The sequence below is a fragment of the Phalacrocorax aristotelis genome, chromosome 1 (genome assembly GCF_949628215.1).
Source record: "Phalacrocorax aristotelis chromosome 1, bGulAri2.1, whole genome shotgun sequence".
Taxonomy (NCBI): domain Eukaryota; kingdom Metazoa; phylum Chordata; class Aves; order Suliformes; family Phalacrocoracidae; genus Phalacrocorax; species Phalacrocorax aristotelis.
Window position 1 is genome coordinate 47,021,572 of NC_134276.1, and position 19,131 is coordinate 47,040,702.

Sequence of the window (19,131 nt, forward strand, 5' to 3'; positions counted from 1 at the left end):
CTTAAAAAGTGTTTCTGTTATAGTTCTATTATAGCTGCATCAGCATTGAACACAGATTAAAAACCACACAACGTAATTAGACCCAAATAGAACTTTTCTGTCTAAATAGTTTTATTGCATATATGCCTTGCTATTCTAGTGTATCTTATATTGCAAATTAATCCAATACTTTCTAATATGTAAAGATTAAAGAAAGAGAGTAATAACAGGATGATTACTTAAAATAAAATGTTTAATCAAGAAAATCTTCTTTAAGTTTCAAGTATCTCTGATAACTTCCTTGACTATTAAGTGAACAAGTACCTGAATATAGTCTTACAGGCCTCCCTGACAATATTCGGAATTTGGATGAACTTGTAAATGGAGGATTAACAAATGTGCAGAAGACTAAGGAAGTCTGAACAGGAATTTTTTCCCCCATGTAATTCTTAAATTTTGATAGTGAAAACAAAAGCGTTAATATTTCTCTCCTTTATTCATAATTTACATTATTTGCATAAAATCTTTAATCAGACAATAAACTGTTTGAAAGACAGTGCTTGTATCAAATCACAGTTAGCGTGACAGTATACGAATTGTGGTTCGCAATTTTTGCTCTGCTGGAAGGGCAAATAACCATATTGGCTGAGATCTCATACTAAGCCAAGATCCCAAATCAGACACAAACTTGAAAAGTTTTTCCAGTTTCATTATTGTTTTATTTGGTAGACTACCAGTGCTCTGACAAAAAAGGCTGCCTTTTCAATTAGGGAACCTTATTAACACACAAACCATGGATGTAGTTTACTGAATACAGTTTATCTACATCTGTTGTATAGGCAAATCCGTTGAGCAAGATCTTGTTGGGCAGCCAAGAAAAATGCTGACAGCTTTTCTTTTCATACAATACAGATCTAAATGCTAAAGGACAAATAATCTTAAGTTTGAAATAAGACAATTAGGGTTATTTCTAATGCAAAGTTGAAACTCTGACTTTACTACTCTGAACGTGAGAAAAAACCTAAAAATGATGGGAAAGAATATACAATTGACAAATTCTCCATGACAGTGTGCTGATAACACTGGCAATCAGCTGTTTTATCTGAGTAGGTTTTGGAATATTCTGCTTTCAGGACGTTGGTTTAAGCCTAGCGTAAGTACAGAAGATCACTGTCAGAATATTTCTGACAGTCTTTATAAAAGTGAATTAGGGATTTTAATCTAGTTTCACATGAAGCACATCACTGAGACTTCAACAAGCTGGCCTGGATAGATCCAGGACTGCACAGAGACTGAACTGACTGACAGGGTCCCACAAGAAAACTGAGGTGCTTCTGAAGGTCAGTTTATGGGAGACAGGAGGAGACTAGTATTCCTGTGACCCATGCTAAACCTGTAGATAAGGAACAATTTACTGCAATATCTGCTATCCATCATGAATGCTGAGCTTTTACTTTTCATTAATCAAAACCTAAACAGTTTCTCGTCCTCCCATCAGTCATCAGGTTAACCACTATTCACCTCTAGGTGCAAACATTCACGTCCATGCCAACCCTGAGCACCTCACTGAAGACCAAAGCCTTTCTTATGAGTGGTGCCAAGTTGTTCCCACTGTACAGCTACATTCCTGAAGTTAAGAGTGATGACAAAAATAGCAATCTAGGGGGTAAGAAAATTTATTAACTATGAATTTACTGCAGTCCATGTTTGATGTTAAAAGAATTATCAACATTTTGTACCATATAAAATATTTCCCTTAATTATAAACCATGACTTATCTACACTGCAGAACACATACAAAAGCAAAATATTGTCAATACAGAAATTAAAGTTGAACAAGTATACTTCTTTAGGAGCATCACCTCACATGCTTCTGAATCATGAAAAACTTAACAAAACCAAACCAGAAAGGTGCACTGAGGGATGATTAATAGCTGATAAGCAACTGAGAACAGCAATGTCAAAGCTGCAAAAATGGACTGATGAGGCAGGTAAGGCTGACAAACTTACTCGGAAGCTGTGGCTGAGGCTGCTGGAAGGAAAGGGGCTGTCCGAACACAAATGGACTGTGGACTAGGGAAGAGGGAGGTTTTGCAGCTTGATCAAAGATGGAAGGAGCTGGGAGATTTGGCCGTGACTGAATGGAATTCAGTATGGCACTCAGTTGGTCACCTGTAGTGGGCAAAACAGTCAAAACTACAACCTGTTACGTGTCATTCTCCAAAAAGGCAGAGTAAAATGGTGCTCAATTAAAGTTTAAATGATAATAGAGAAAGTTCATAAATCTTATTTAGCCACATACAACTCTGGTTGTGGCTTAACATAAAAAAAAATATCTCACTCCATGCACGGCAATAAAATTACTGAAAAGTAAAAGAAGGGCTTTTAAGAATCATGGATATTTTACTGCAATTATTTAAAACATTTCTGAACAGATATTTATATTCGCCTTGCTAAAAAATGAAGAGCAGCCAAATTAAAAACAGAAATCCCTAGCATTTACAGTAATACACACATGCAACAGAACATGCAGAAAAAGATTAGAAAAACTGATGAGAAGGGAAAGAACGTATAATTAGGCTTTGGCAAGTGTATTTCTGTGCCAAGGCTTTGATAAATATTTGCTTATTTTTGCAAATATCCTTAGAAGTATTCTGTCATGCTGTTTTTCAAGATCAGATTGAAGATAATTTTAAAAAAATAAGTACCACTTAGGAACTGGAAGTGATTTTCTGAGTTGAGTTTTTGTGTTGTAGTAGTGATGAGTTCTGAAGAACTACATACATTTGTTGTGGGACAAATGAAGGCCTTTAAAACACTAGCATGTTAAAAATTGTTTTAATTTCTGAATGCCAATTCTCGAAATAATGCAAGCATTAGAAATACATGAAGCCTATGGTAAGAAAGCACAGTTTATCACACCATGTTATAAGTTGAAGTATACTTAGTAATATGAGCTGGGAGACACCATCTCAGGTTTGAACCATCACCAACCAATTCCTAACAGTGTCACTTTATTCTGTAAATTCGTATGATTTTGACAGCATTCTAGAAATCCTAGTAAAAAAAAAATAGCAGCTAACACAGAATTTACAACTCACTGAATTTACAACGTTTTTGGGTGATTATCAATTGTCTTTTTATGGAAGTAGAGAAAGACTGGTGGGTGTATGGAAGCCTGCATTACCCAGGAACTCCAAAACTAAATTTTGCACTACTTCTCTTGATATTTTATTTTCAAAATTGGGAGAACAAAAATACCAGAAAATAGCTGGAACCCCTAAGTAATCATCTATGGTTATCAATAAATCAATATTATTCCACTGTTTTAGAAATAGTATACCCAAAAAATATTGGAATCAGTATTTGGGAGCAATCGTTCCTACCTTAATAATGTAGAATTGCTTGACTTGTTTGACAAAGCACTATTATTCTTAAATATGACAGGCCTATTTCCTAAAATGAATAACTATTTCAAAGGGAAGAACATCTGATAAAAGGTTGAAAGTCATCTGCCCACAGTAATTAAATATAGGAGGGGGCAGGGCCATTCACGGGGAATATCAAAGACTTGCCTGCAATATAGAAGGCTGGAATAGAGAAGACGTAGCTAAATCAAACAGAATGATTGCGGGAGTTATGTCTTCTGCCTCACAGGAAACACTATGAAGACAGACCTATTACATGGGGATCTTTACATTTGACCAGCATTTGAAACACTCATAGATGGTGACTGAATCTTCACTGAAACTAGTGCATCCCTGCAGAAGTTCTTCTGACAAATGAGCACCTCCAAATGAACTGCTTCATTCAGAAATTCCCCTAACAGATAGTGCTTGTGCCTTCAGTTTTTTATTTTCCACAAAACCCAAAGCTTCTTAGACCTGAGAATGCAAGAAGACTGTATATAAAATAATGATACAGCTGAAGAATTCTATTTTTGGGAAAGTAATATCATTATTCTTTCAATACAGTTGCCAACAATGCTCCGGTCTTGGGCAATTTGGAAGGAATTACAGTACACGGAATGAATAAAGTTGTCTGAGTTGCTCACTCAAACTAAACATCACAGCTTGGAGGTATGTCAAGAGAATAACGTGTATAAAATAATATGGAGTTCAATGCCAGGAGTAGCTTCCAAACTTTCTATAACTGTAATATGCCAAAGAACCACCTTAGAAACTGTTTAAGATAGGATACTCTAAAAAGAACCACAATGTCTTCAGAAACTAGGATGCCTGTTAATATATTTCCAAGATTTTATCTTTGGACAACACAGGAAAAAAATTCTTCTCCTAATCTGCTTCTGCAGAAAAAGAGATAATAATTTTGCACTATTACACAGTTAACATTGAAACACAAGCTGTAATACTGCATTCACATGCTGAGCTTCTTACATGCTTCCACTTTTGTGATTTAACTATTAGTTTGAAATGAGCATGGCTGAATTGGGAAAAGCAGTTCTGAATAAAGCCCTATAAAATAAAAGGGAAAACACTTCAACTTTTCCAGCCTTTGTCCAAAAAAAAGGGTTTCCTATAGCAAAACATGGACAAGTATGCTCTGCTTCTTTATGCAGTTAAACACTGAATGATATAAAACTATTTTATGTTATGAAAATAACAGACTACAACAATTAGGAACAATTTTTCCCTTATTTCTTCTCCTTTAAAACAAGCCTTAAATCAAGATATTTTATTTAGGAGACCACTAAGAATATATGCTAGTGTTAAAAACTCTTATCACACCTCAGGACCATGTTCATAGTGGCACGGACAGAGTACAGCAATGTATAACAGCAAAGCCCTGTATTTCAGTCATATTTCGCAAGGACATCTGCCTCAGATGTCCTTGCGAAGATTTATATTAAATCTTCTAATCAATGAATGAACAGAAGGCACGCAGTTTGAGTATATTGTGATGGCTTATATATATTTACATCTTGCCAATGAAATAAACAATGGTTAAAAGAAACAATTATGTCAATAAAATTAACAGGGTTTTATATATTTCCCAGCACTTGTAATGGGTATCTATGTGACTGAAAGGTAATTTCAGTTTTACAACTTAAACCTCAAATGATATCTTTTATCTTGTCATCCCATTAAAGCCACTTAAAAAAAGTCAAGAGAGGTGAGAAGCGTTTACAAATGTCCCTATTAATTTTAAAACCCAATCCAATAACTTTTGTATTTTATTTTACAAGTACTTATTCTTCATTTCTGCATTAGTTTTGTGTCTACCACTATAGAAAGCCTCAAATGTAACTTGCAATTCTTTGATGATCCTTTTTATACAGAGTACTTAGACTGAGTGAAATTTAAGCAAAGAAAAAAGCAGTTACAACATTAACTACATGTTTTGTAAAACACCTTGCAATTCATTGCATTACTGCTTATATCTTTTGGAGAATATCTGACGGTGCCTAAAAGAGTAGGAAATGAGTAAGCAAAGTTAAGAAAAACATGATTTTTTTAAAAATGTGAGTGTAAAGAAAACATACCTTTGTTATTTCCAAGGCCATAATCAAACCCTTGTCCATTACTACAGCTTGTTCCCTTACTGAAAGCTTGTATTGAAAAAGGACTTGGGGGAGGAGTCTGAACATTTTGATCTAGAAGGACTTGCTCTGTAAAAAACACACATCACTGCAGAATTAGACCTTCTTAGTAACTGATTTACATTGGAAAGATGAGTCACAAGGCAAAGGAGCGATATATTTTTTCCACAGATAGCACTCTACCACTCTCTTCTCTCCAGAAAAAAGCACAGATCTCTCTTCTTTAGAGCTCATGCTCTAAAAATAAAGATGGAAGACTTAATGCCACGCAGATTGTTTTATGTTTGACTGAGTTGCTGCCAGCTTTGCCATCATATGCCACTTAGGAACAGGCTTGACTCTTTGTTTTCCAGTAACATCACACCATGCTATGTTTATTCTTTGGGCAGCAATTGTTAAATTCATTTGACAAAGCAGGGTGGAGAAAAGATAGTTTTCAGAGTGACAAACTCGGAGCCAATAAATTTTTAATCCTGGCTACCCCCTTCATGGTTCACAGGACATAAGATATTTTTTCCCTGACACGTTTAGTCATATCTGAAACTGAGTACTACAGGTTTGTTTTCTGTATGGTACTAAAAAGAACTCCAACTAATATCAACCTAGGGTCTTTCAGAATATCCATAACAGCTAAAGACCCAAGATAAATGAGACACAAAATCCACTTGACTATTTGGATTTAGGGAGACATTACTGACTTAATGTGATCAGAAATACCATTCCAAGTGAGCATCATTATGAAATAATTCACAGGAAATCTTCCAAATGGAAGATTCCCATCCCATTCCCTTCCAAAGGTTAAAAGCTCAGGTTGGCATCCTGAACAACTTTTCCTCTAATAAATGTACTAAAATTAATGTGGATTCAATTTAAAAAAAAAATCACAACTCTTCTTAAGAGCTGTTTTTAGAAAACTATTTCAGGCCAAAACTGCATTTCTAAGTATGAACTTTTATATAACACACATACATAAATTAAAAAAAAAAAATCTTGTGAGAAGGTTGGAAATTCAAGCTGTTTAAAAAACAAAAAATCTGGAATTTTCTGAATTATAAGAAACTCTAGATCTTGCTGTAGTGTTTCAGTGAAAGTATCTGGGTATCCACCTACAGACTTGGGCATTCAGTATGACTTTTGCTCTGTCTCTGACAAATCCTACTTCTTTCTGATAATTTAATTATAATTTTATTAAATAATTAAATTACAAAAGCAATCTGAAAGATGGTATTATTTATGGATAAAAAAATCTAGTTGGAGTTCCTCCAAATGCTAATTATTTCCCTCCAGTGAAAGCACTGAAACTGATGACAGAGAATTCCTAATTAATTTCATGGCAAATAAAAGCAGTTAGTCTAAATAATTTTCAAATGTGGCTTAAACTCATCAGTTTTACTTGTTACTGAGATGGACTTGGAACATAGAATAAATTGAAATATTTCAGTAATTGCACCAATAACTACTTAAACTGCTTTAGCTAGATGCATAAGAGACATCTATCTTCACCCCACTTAAAAAAAAACCAGACTCACCTAGAAAAGAATCAAACCAGGCATGTCGAGGCATAGGACATGCATCAGAATGTTTCTAAGACGGTATCCCAATGCACTGGATTATAAAAAGCCTGCTACAGAGTTTTGTCCTCAAAGCTTGGAGCTTGCATTTCCGTTCTTCTGTAAGAACGGCAATGTACTTGAAGGCATCCTTCAGTAACTATACATAAGTATCAAGAAACTGAAGATGGACCTTCAAACAAGGGTCTTGTTTAAATTCTTCCAAATTTGGGAATTCTGTCTTGAAGCACAGATATACCCTGAGAAATGATTTTCCATATAGAAAGGATGAAATGATAAATAAATTATTGAAGCTGGAGAAGACTAAGGCATGCAAATACTATCAAGTGACTTAAATGCAGGTTATATATATTCCTTAAAATAAGTAGTCTTGAATGGAAATTTTTGCACACTGCTTAATTTATTAACTTCAGTTAAATTATTTTCTACTGGAAAAGCAAACAGCCTCATATTAGTATAGAAAATGATGAAGTCACCAACAACCACCCTATTTTGAATATATGTGCTTTCAACACATGTTCCAATTCATAAAGACTGTTTCTAGAATCTACTTGGGCTCTTTGAGCACCCTCAGAACTTAACATTATCAAACACAAATAAAAATGGAGAATCTATGACTTCAAAATAGATACTGTGCTAAGCATTAACACTTTTTTCCCCCCTCAATTTACACATTTTATGAAAAACTCTTGGTTGTTCCCCTTCTTCGCAGAATGTTTTATACCTTAAAGTCAAGTAGCAAATACTTACATATTAGCAAGGAATTACTTTGTTTTAATATGGTAAAGTGATGATAATTATCACAGTATCTGTCTGTGAAATAATTTTCAATACAAAACGTCAAAACCAGAAAAAGGACAGAGAGTCTGTTACAATGAACAAATAAGAGGCTGACAATAAGTACTACCTAAAAACCACAAGCAGGATATGATGTCCAGGTTTATTCGGAAAACAGAGAAATATATGTTGAGGAAAAAAAAAAAAAAAAAGGCAGCTTGAGGAAACTAACTCTTCAAGTGAATTGAAACAAACCAGCCTCTGGGGGAGTCTACCAAAACGTTATGGTCAACAGAAGAACCTTAAACATTTCTCTCTGAGAACATCTGTAACAAAACCATGCTAACGAAGATCCACAGTAATTTTTACTAGACATTTTAAAGACAAGAGGGATACACTGGACAGCTGGGATGCTGTGTCCAGTTTCAGGGTGTCTATTCTGGCCTTCCCTCAGAAGACAGACTGAGATGAGTTCAGTGGAGGCCACCAAGACAGTCAGGGCAGCAGAACATACAACATCTGAAGGCTGAGAGATCCAAGTTTGTTCAGCCTTTAAATGAGGAAGCTAAGGCGAGATCTTATTGCTCCCTTCGACTACCTCACTGAAGGGTTCACAGAAGATGAAAAGCCAGACTCATTTCAGAGGTTCACAGTGATAGGACAAAAGACAATAAACTGAAGTTGCAGCATGAGAAGCTGTGATTCAGTATTAGGAAAATTTTTCACTGTGAAGGTGAGTCAAATACGGGAACAGGTTGTCCAGAGAGGCTGGAGATTGTCTAGTCAAGTTCTAACTATGGCCTGAGCAACCTGATCTAGCTGAACCTGCACTGACAGGGAGGCTGGAGAGGTGATCTCCTCTGGAAGTATAAATACCGACAGATTTCTCCCTGTCTCAATTTTTAAGGGAATATAAGTAACCCATAATTTTGCACAGGAGAACTCATCCAGATGGGCTGGGACTATCTGTTAAGGAAATAACAGTTTCAGAATACCTCAAGGTATTCATTCAAAGCATTCAGGGTGAAAGAAAGGTATTTTAGATCAGTAGCGATAGCCTGTTTGGAGGAAGATCAGCAAGAAGGATGATCAGAGGACGGGGTTAAAAAAAGGCAATAAAAAACTTTGTGTACTAACATTCTATTTGTGTTTTCTTTTACTATTTCTGGGTCTTACCCAATCTGAATATGAATTATCAGGACAGAAATTCTGCATTTGAAGCGAATGCAATCATCCTTTGCTAACTAGAATAACTATTTTGATGTTAATTTTAAATAGTATTAAAAACCATGCTAACAGGTTTTTAACAGGATACCGTGTGACAGTATTAACTTAACAAAATCAAAAGGAATGTAAATAATTCATTCTGCTCTGTTTTTCACAGAGACAAAATAGACCAAAGAAAGCTAGCAAAAATGTACAATCACTTATTTAAAAATGATGCCCGTAGCTATAAAGAGGATGGTAAAAATTATGATCCATAACTGGTGCAGAAGAAAACTCGGGGAAATATTTAACTATTCTTTTAAAACATTCAAAGAAGGTTTATAAACAACGTTGAAGTCCAACTAAGTAACTCATAGGAAAAAAAGTGTTAATTAATGTTATACCTGTTTAAAACTCAGCTCTTTAGTCTTCCTGTTTAGACTGCTTAATTTAAGTTAATTTATAAAAACAAAAGAAAAGAACAACTTGCCATCTTCGTGTCGGAGGTACTGGTTTCCACCTCTGTCTCTAGCTAATGACCACGCCTCGCCTTCATCACTTTCACAGAATTCTACCATGCTGTTCTTATCCATTTGCACCCACGTACCTTCTGAATTAGTCACCTGATGCACACAGATATAAAAAGCACAATTTATTGACTTTTGAGATAATTCAGTATCATGGTTCAACAACTTATTACAGTATCTGAAAAACACACTCATTACGATCTTTATATTAGAAAGCAAATGTTAAAAAAAAAGTTTCTTAAATTAAGGCCACAGGCTGAGGCAGATTGAAGGACCAAAACTATTTACGGCACATTTATAGTTAAGAGCATTTCCAAACATCTTAGACCTGTTTATATTCAGAAGCAAAACACCAACACCACAACTTTAGAACATCTAAACAAGCCTAAATAAAAACTTGAAGGAGATATTCACCAAACTGTGTCCTTTTATTGGTGGCTGCAGCAACAGTAGAATTATAATACCAAGTTATATATGAAAAGTTTGTATGAGTGCTAATTTTGTTCCTGACATTATATTTAGGAAATAGCATGACACACTTCATCCAAGCCCTTCTTAATCCTAAAACATCACAGCTGGACAACTGGGAACAGTAACAAGAGTTTAGCAACTGAACAAATGAATACAATCAATACAGAGAAATAGAATAATTTGTTAATTGGTTAGGTCCTAGGAAAACATTTTTTTCACTGAAACAAAAATTCAAAGAATATGACAAAAAAGTAGAAGAAGAAACATCATTTTGTAAGGAATACTGTAACAGAAATATAAAAGCAAGTGTATGTAACTGCAGTACAATTTTAACATGATTCTAATCACACATTTAAAAGGCAAAAGACATAATTGCATTAGTGTTTAATATAAACCAAGTTCAAAGGTTAGTATTTATGATGAGGGTTGGAAAAGCAAACCTGTACAGGGGCAGATTCTTTTGTTGCGTTTACTACTGTTATATACTGGTATCTATGAAGACATGAACTGAAGCTACAAGGATCCATACCTCGCCCACTGCCTTGACTTTGTTTCCCAGAACTAACATTCCAATTGGGATACCTCTAAGGTTAGGGCAGCTTCTGATGTTGTGACCTGATGGGCCAGTCTTCACTACCTTGTACACTCCAGGTCCACCTCGAAGGAATGCCATATCTTGTTCTTGCATCACTGCTTCCTGTGGGCAGTGTGAATTTAGGTCTTTGAAAAAATCATCAGTATTAGACCTAGATTCCTGAGAAATTAAAAAAAGGCAAAACAAAAACAGAACAGAATAAAACCTATTAATAATACCTTTGAACTCTTTAGGTAAGAAATACTTATTTCAAGACTACAATAGCTAAATTTCAAAGCTAAAAGAGATACTAGCTACATTGCTAATTTTAGCGTGCAATGATAATGTGCAATTTACTAGTAGCTAGTTGTTTCATTGAAAAGTCACCATATTACTCTTGAAATAAAAGTGGTATAAATGTAGTCATTTATGTAAAAGGAATATCTACCATTGGAGACAAATTATTTACTCTAACCGCTTTCACTAAACCTTGTTTCACACTGCCATTTATCAGGATACACGCTTATTCTTCCTGCTGTATTTGTGAAATTTTGTGAGACAGTCTGGGGCTATCTAAAGGGAATTTGAATATTATGTCTTTCAAAATGAGATGCCTATTTTTTGATTTCACATTTAGAGTATGTTATTAATTAGAAAAATTATGACAAAGAGTAACAGCAACATCACAGATTATTAAACGCACATATAATATTAGTGCATATTTACTATTTTCACTAGGACAATAAAAATGACCTGCAAATTTATTTCAACTAGTACCAATTACAGATGAACTATATACCCAAATCTGAAATGAGAGAACACTTTTTGAGTTTCCTACCAAGAAAAATTGTTAGTTACTAAAAAAAGATAAATATTAGCACAGATTTTTCAGCCAGCTGTAGCTTAATATAAGACTATTGTAAAGAAATATAGGAGGGATTGAGTAAGGTAACGCACATTTACATCAGAAGAAGGCAAGTGAAAAAGCAGGAGCAAACTCTATTATGCTGATAATGCAAGTCACAGGTGCTTTTAAAAGAACACCTGAAAATTAAGAACTACGTAATGCCCTATAGGACGATGCCAGTGGTTCACCTAGCCCAGTATGTTGCCTTCAGCAATGGCAACGGGAGATGCTGTTTAGAAGTAGCGTACAAGTCTCTATTAGTGGTCTGTCACTTCTATACCAACAGCATTTAAAATCTTTTTATTATGGCTATAAGAGGGTATACCCTATTTTCTTTAGTGTTTATTTATGAATCTGACCGCTACAAATTTGTTTAAGTTCTTCTGAATGTGCTGATACTTTCTGCTTCCACAATCTCCTGTAACAGAACCTCCCAGGAGTTCACTTCCTGCTATGTAAAATAATACTTTCTTTTACCCATTTTAAATCAAGCTTCTGTTTACATTATTTCCTTTTTAATTAATGCAATTGCCTCTTATCTCTTTATCACAGTTTCAGCATTTTGGTATTGAAGTCTGTGCACTATGTCCAGAGTAATACAGCAGTCTTTCCAAGAAGCCTTTATAGAGAAATTAATCTGTTCTGTAAATACGTAAGTTACGTTAATGCAAGCTGAGGTAAACCGATTCAAAGGGGAAAAAAAACCCTATCATGTTTTAAAGACAGTTTAAACATTATCTAGATCTTGATATAACAATAAAGAAGTGAAAGATTCAGTGGAAAAACAAGGTTTTAAATCTCTAAACGAATATGTACACCACGGTGTCATCTTCATTACGAAGTTCATATAAAAAAATAAATCTCAAAATTACTACAGGGCTGCAATGAGATTTAGACATGCGCTTCTGTAGATAGTTTAAGCTGCTTAACTATACATAACAACTTGTTCCTATAACTGTGTAATTTTACAGTTTAAGAATGGGCTGAGTATTTATTAAATATCTGTGGCTTTACTAACATCATCTTATTAGATGCTGCAACTTAATGCGTACCCTCCATTAACAGAAAAAGCTTTACTAGTACAGTCTACATCAAAAAAAGAATGAAAGCCTTTATTATATTACTAGGCCATCTCTCTGAATTTCTAATTTGGTTAATTAAAAAAGAGAGTGAATTATGAATTTATGAAAATTCAATAATATTCAATAATTTTTTTCTTTCTCATCCTAAGCGAAGAGACAGCATTCTATGCAAATCTGCTATTTCCTGTAAAAATAATTCAAAATAAAAAAAACTTCAAAGAATATTTAGTGAAAAGTTGAGTCATAAGGTACAATCTGAAAACACAAGATACAGTGTGACTGTTCCTGTCATTTAACTCACCTTAAGGGGTAAAACTTTGGAAGTCCATGAAAAAAAGTCCAAATCCCTTACTCCTTGGCTAGCATTAAAGACATTCTGAGCAACAAAGTTTAAAAAAAAAAAAAAAAGACATATCAACAAAGAAATGGGAACAAAGAAACATTGGAGGAAGAAGCTCGAGGCACTATAATGCAAACTTTCTCCACAAGTAAATTTACTGGTAGAATGTTTTGCAAAAGGGGAAAGTTTTGTTTTCCTAATCAAGTCACCTAAGTCCACTGCTCACCATGGCAAATCATCCATTAAACAAAAACAGTTTAGTATGTCAAAAGCTCAAAATGGATGTAGTGTGTCATGCCATTTACTGAAACTAAGAGCCAGACATTTCTTATAAAGCTTAAGACTTTGTGCACAGAAAAAACCCACATTTCTGTTACAATGAAACAGTAGCTGGTCCCACCACAAACCACAATTTTATAGCAAGGCAGTCTGCTGGGCTGAAAGATAATTTCAATTATTGCAGGACAACTGCACACGGACGTTTAGTCACCAAGTCAGAACTGAAAAGATGCAGAAGGGCTAATCTCACTATTGTTAAAGCAATTCACTTGCACAGAATGATTTCATCAGTTTGCACATCAAAATTGCACTCTTTACCAGAGCCAAAACTTTCAGAGTGCTGTAAGGAGAACGATCACTAAGATTTCATTAGCTTCATAAAGTATACAATGCATTTTCTTAGTTTATTATGAATGATCATAAACCAAATGGAACTGTCAGAGACAGTTCACTAATTTTATAACCAATTGCCCATACTATAGAAAGGAACATTGATGTTCTGTATATTTTTTTCCTCTCACAGAACAGCTAGAAAAGCATTTTTTTAACCACTGGAAAACATGAAAAAGCAGCCATCTTTTCTCCATAAACTGGTTTCTACTAATTTCAAAGAAATTTTTACTGTTCCTGTCAAATGAAAGAATTAATAGTACATATACAGTAGTGTTAATGACAGAATGAATCCCTTTGGCAAAGCCACCATTTTACATATATGATCACAGGTATCAAAATCGTATTTCCTATCCCCATCCTGATAGGGGAACCAAGTGAAATCCCTGGATAGCAGTCACATTAAAATTTAACAGTAGTTTTAAAAAAGGCAATGAATCCCTTTAGAGCTGAAACAAGTACAAAACACTCTCGCATGCCTCCTCTGCATTCCTTGAATAAACATTAACATGTTAAAAGTAAGTAAATACTGACTTTAACTCATGACGGAAGCAAATCATCTGGCTGAATGCTGTTTGCAAAACTCCTACTTACATCAAGTTTCAGTAATGCAAATGATTCGCAATTTTGGCAAAAACAGGGAAACTGTCAAACGCCAGCATTTCTTTAGAATTTAGTACCTCTACCCAAAATTGCAATTGCGCTAGAGAGATGTTTTGGGGCACTGGGCACTGGCATTTGGTGGGGAGGGTGTTAGACAGAACGATCGACAGAGTAAGGGCGTAGCAATTTGACACAAAACCATGACAACAATAAAAAGCCTATTTTGCCTAATGAGAGTGTACTTCATAGGCATCCAACTAGTGTAATGGACTAATTGTATTACTTTGCAACATATCTCTTATTTTGTTACAGACTTCTACTGTACAGAAAAACCTATCTATATCCATACCTAAAATATATAAATATTGTTTCAAATATCTACTTTTGTATGTTACAAAGCTATACATGTGAAACAAAACGAAACCAACAGGAGTAAAGTGGGACCATGCCGGCTCAGCACCACCAAGAAGATCAAACTAGAAGGTCTCCTTTGTTCTTTGAAGTTTAGATGTTCCTGGTTATTAGCACACTGTACACCAGTTTAGATCAACACATCAGGCATGCATTTGAGAATTAAGTTTTCATGCTGTTTTCATTAAGTTTTCACTACTACATACAAGCTTTATACTTAGTCCTTATGCTATCATCCATAGATTTAGTTCATTTTTTTCCTTTCAAGCTTTCCCTTCCAAAAACTAAAAATAATTTCAGGAATTCTTCCAGAAAAGAAATTAATAGGTTTTTTTCCAATAAAGTTTAAGTTTCAGAAATAAAAAAAAATTAAATATAAATTACCTCATTTCACCACCAAAATTACCAGACCATTAAGAAGCATTTAAAATCTCAATTAATACTTTTTCCTCAAAGCTAAGGCTTATCTTAAATAACTGTCTTGACATTTTACCCAACACAGTCTTACTCTCAAATTGTTTTCCATCATGCCTAAAATGATGGTAGAAATCTCTTTTGAATATCCTTCAATATTTCCACATAACATTCAGCTTTCTGAGGTTCTGTGATCAAACACTGTCTTAGTCTATGTACTAATTCTGGTTCTTTCTTCCACTGCAACATTGATTTGAAAAACTTGCAGTTTCTTCATCCTGCTTGCCTGTGGTGGCTGGGGAATGTAACAATATAACTGGGCAGCAGGGTACAGTATTCCTTATAATAGAGTTTGACATTTAAAATGAAGCAACAGGAACATATACTCTAGATATGATTTTTGAAAAGTCAAGTTCCTAAGCTTAATCAAGATAAAATTCTTTTTCTTCCTAGTGTGTACTGTTTTATGCTGTATGTACCTTTCTACTAAGTACTGTGTGCAAGCGTGAATACAGAACTGTCCATGTAAGGAACTTAGGAAGTATTTTTTCAGAAACAGTTAACTGAATGTCACAAGACACAAGGAAAAGTAAATACCAGGGAAGGAAGCAGCTTATCCAAAATGGCAATCTTATTCTTATCCAAAATCACAATTAAATTCATAGTCTTATAATCATATTGCCTACAATGGACTGGATGCTCAATTTCAGATCAAAGGCTACACAGTGCTCCGCTCCTCATGAAAGGATTTGACTACACAGCTTTTTTTAAGGTAAATGACTGCAGCTCAAACAAATAGTTCCATTACAGTTGACAAACTTATTTCCTATGATCATTTCCCTTTCAATATAATAGCTTTGATCAAAATATACAGAAACAGAGTATTTACATCTAAGACACTCAATATTTGCTTTATCATAAAATACATTTTTAACGTCTACAAAGAAATGTAATATGTAAATACAATACATATTGTTAGAAGGACAAGAGCTGAAAAATTCTACTTTTTTTTCCTTTGTTCACTGTTCTATTAATAAATTGATGAAATGGAAGAATTCAAGCTTTCTTTAAAAAATATATACCTTAAATATATTTTACTAAATTTACTTAAGGGATGATTAGAAAAAGCCTATAAGTTTGAAGGTGATGAAGTAATGTAATCGGAGTTGCCAAGTCTGCACACTCACGAGCTGAATAAATGAGTCTAATAAAAGTAATGTGAGATTTATTTGGACAAGGAATACAATGACTAATTCAGCCACTTGATTTCGCATTTGTGTTTTCAGTCACATTAGAGATTTTTTCCAGGCTGTTCCCTTCTTCTGAAGCTAATACTAGTAGAACAGCTTTGATTTCCAAAAATCTTGTATATTACCAGATTATTTTTTTTACTACATTCCACTCATTGTGCCATGCAGCTACCCAAATCAACAGAAAAACATGAGCAGATATGGATTATTTCACAATTTCACCTACAGAAACTTTAGCATTTATTGCTTGACTGAACATCTTTTGCCACATGAGTCATTCACCCCTAGTAGACTGCATGATTGAATTTGACAACTTTATAAAAATACAGTTCTTTTCTCGGACAGCTTAGAGAAAGTCAGACATATATTTGGAATATTCTCAGCTCAGTAATCACCTTAAAAGAGATTTTATTTTAAAAGTTTCTACGAAGAAAGCAGCATCACTTTGTGTGATCAAGATTTGGCAGGAAAGAGAGTTTTAAGCTGAGTTACAAAGATCAGGAGTTTACACAAGAGTTTATTCAATTTCATCAAGTTATATGGTGCATAATGCTATAAATAGCATGCATTAAGACTAATGCATTCAAAAGTAAGCCATTGAACCCTGACTTTTTTTTTGTGGCCTTTAAGAAAGAAAGAAAAGGAAAAAATGTTCTGTAACCTTTTTCCTCTTATTATGAATCAAACCAACAAGTTTTAATTTAATATGGTCATAATGAAATTAAATAGCTTCAGGACATGCTAAGTCCTCTCAAAAATTCGAAAATATGAGAGATGCAAAGAAACCTTCCATCTGAAACTAGCTCAAAATGCATCTCTTATACATAGCTACATTGTTACAATAGTTGCTTTTATAACATTTCTGCTGTGTTGGCCACTGGCTGCTTACTGATCAGAGGCTAAGAGGGCATGCAACTTTTACCTTGTGCCATTAAGGATGTAATGTAACTGGTTAGTTAAAAGAAATTTAGTAACATCTCCCAACTCCTAATAGTCCAAATGGTATTAAAACTAATTCACAGCACTGTTTAAGAAAAGAAGATCGATAACATTTCATCTGAACTTTACAGTAGCATTTAAAGTGAAATGTATGATAATTAAATGCTGTTTTTCCCATTTCCTTGTACGTGACCTACTTATTCAAAAGAAATTTGAATTGTCAAGATAATATTATCAAGACTGAATACTCAAGTTTATTTATGACAGCCTTTTCCTTTCAAGCTTTTCTCAAAGAGCACAGGGTATGTTCTTCTCTAGAAGTAAGCTATTTGAAACGTACCAACCAGTAAGTTCTTGCTAACCATGCACATGACTACTGAGCTCAAAACTTTTCCCCCCACCAAGCAAAAAAGTATTAGTAATAGGCAAAATAAAATAAAATCTAACAAAATATAATACCCATCCAGGCGTACAATACTGCTGCATACAAACATTGCTTTGTCAAAGTACACTGTAGCTATTTTCTAAAGAGTATCTATATCCAAGGCCAAAAATACAAGGAAGATTTTAAGCAAAGCTTATATTTTTTAAAATGTTTTCATATATTCCTCAACAAACTAGATAAATATGCCTGTCATCATAGTATTCAAGTGACTGATGACTGAGTACGGAAATAATTTGCTTCCCAAATGCAGTATTAAAGTACTTCCCAAAACTGGGATTTAATTGAGAGAAATCTCCAAGTAGAACTATATCAACAAATAATTTATAGACAAGAAGGTGAACAGGAAGAATATCTAATCACATCACATAACAGTGCTTGTCAGGACATGGGCTGCAGCCACCAGGGATTTATGCATTGCCAGATTTGCTACTAGCAAACAGCCCGGTTTCACTTGAACTGGGAATATCTCAGCTCTTCTATGATCAGAAAACATGAACAGGCAACATTACTGGCTGCAAGTGATTAATCTGGCCAAGCATTTGTTAACTGTCTTCAACTGCAGCAGCAGCTCACTCATGTAAGAGGACAAATCAAATCTAAATAGCTGTATTAGCCATTAGATCTTGTCCTCACAGTCTGCCCTGAAAAAAACAAGGTACTGCGCACTCTGGGGAATGCACAAGACCAGATGAAAGGCCTGCGCTTTCAGAAACTTTTTGAGAAACACTGGTTTAGCTAAAATACTTCTTTTCTCCCTCTGTTTTCTTAATTTTTTTTAAGCTGTATCTTGTTTACAGAAGAGTTGTAACCTTTGAATTGTAGTGATGGCGACCACCATTAAAGTTATCCAGGTTAATCATGCTTACTCTTACTATAAATTCGATTTTTTACTCAGTCTTGATGCTCTGGGATTCTTTGATTAGCTAGTAAATTCATAACTCAAGGATGCAGGTGTAAAACTCAAAAATACACACAAAAACCAACAGAGCCTAAAGAATTTTTCCATTTTTTTTTTTTAAAAAGCCTCAATTATGTTGATTCACTGCAGGCTGCAAGCCTCTTCTGAAATCACAGCATCAGTAGGCCACTTTACAGACAATGACACCTTGCATCAGAAACACCTGCTGCAGACCACAATCTAATAAGATTATACTTTTGTACACTGTTACAGAGGTCCTTGCACTTTTGTTTCTCTTCTAGGAGATGAGGTTTCAACATAAAAAGCCTCGTAACCTTTCTACACTCCACCCTCATTACACAATAGCCCTCAAAAATGCAAACACATATAAGGTACTATTCGGCAATTAAAATATTGTTTACCTCAGGACTTATTTGCAGCCTTAATTAAAGAAAGTCTTGTAATGAGGATAGAGTGTACTTTGGGGTATTTTTCAAAGGCACCTTTT

At 34.5% G+C, this 19,131-nt stretch overlaps 1 protein-coding gene across 50 annotated transcripts in view; it reads right to left on the reverse strand.

Annotated features, from left to right (window-relative positions):
* MYCBP2 (MYC binding protein 2) overlaps positions 1 to 19,131 on the reverse strand; it is a 208,207-nt gene that overhangs the window by 46,260 nt on the left and 142,816 nt on the right. For 9 of the 50 annotated variants that reach the window (XM_075088952.1, XM_075088876.1, XM_075088913.1 and 6 more), the window contains 5 exons: positions 12,956 to 13,030; positions 10,621 to 10,845; positions 9,584 to 9,716; positions 5,483 to 5,608; positions 1,990 to 2,175 (listed from right to left, as the gene is read on the reverse strand). In XM_075088952.1, the coding sequence (XP_074945053.1) occupies positions 1,990 to 2,175; positions 5,483 to 5,608; positions 9,584 to 9,716; positions 10,621 to 10,845; positions 12,956 to 13,030 (745 nt within the window). The remainder of the gene's footprint in view (positions 1 to 1,989; positions 2,176 to 5,482; positions 5,609 to 9,583; positions 9,717 to 10,620; positions 10,846 to 12,955; positions 13,031 to 19,131) is intronic. The other 41 variants (XM_075089209.1, XM_075089200.1, XM_075088933.1 and 38 more) reach the window with 8 other exon arrangements.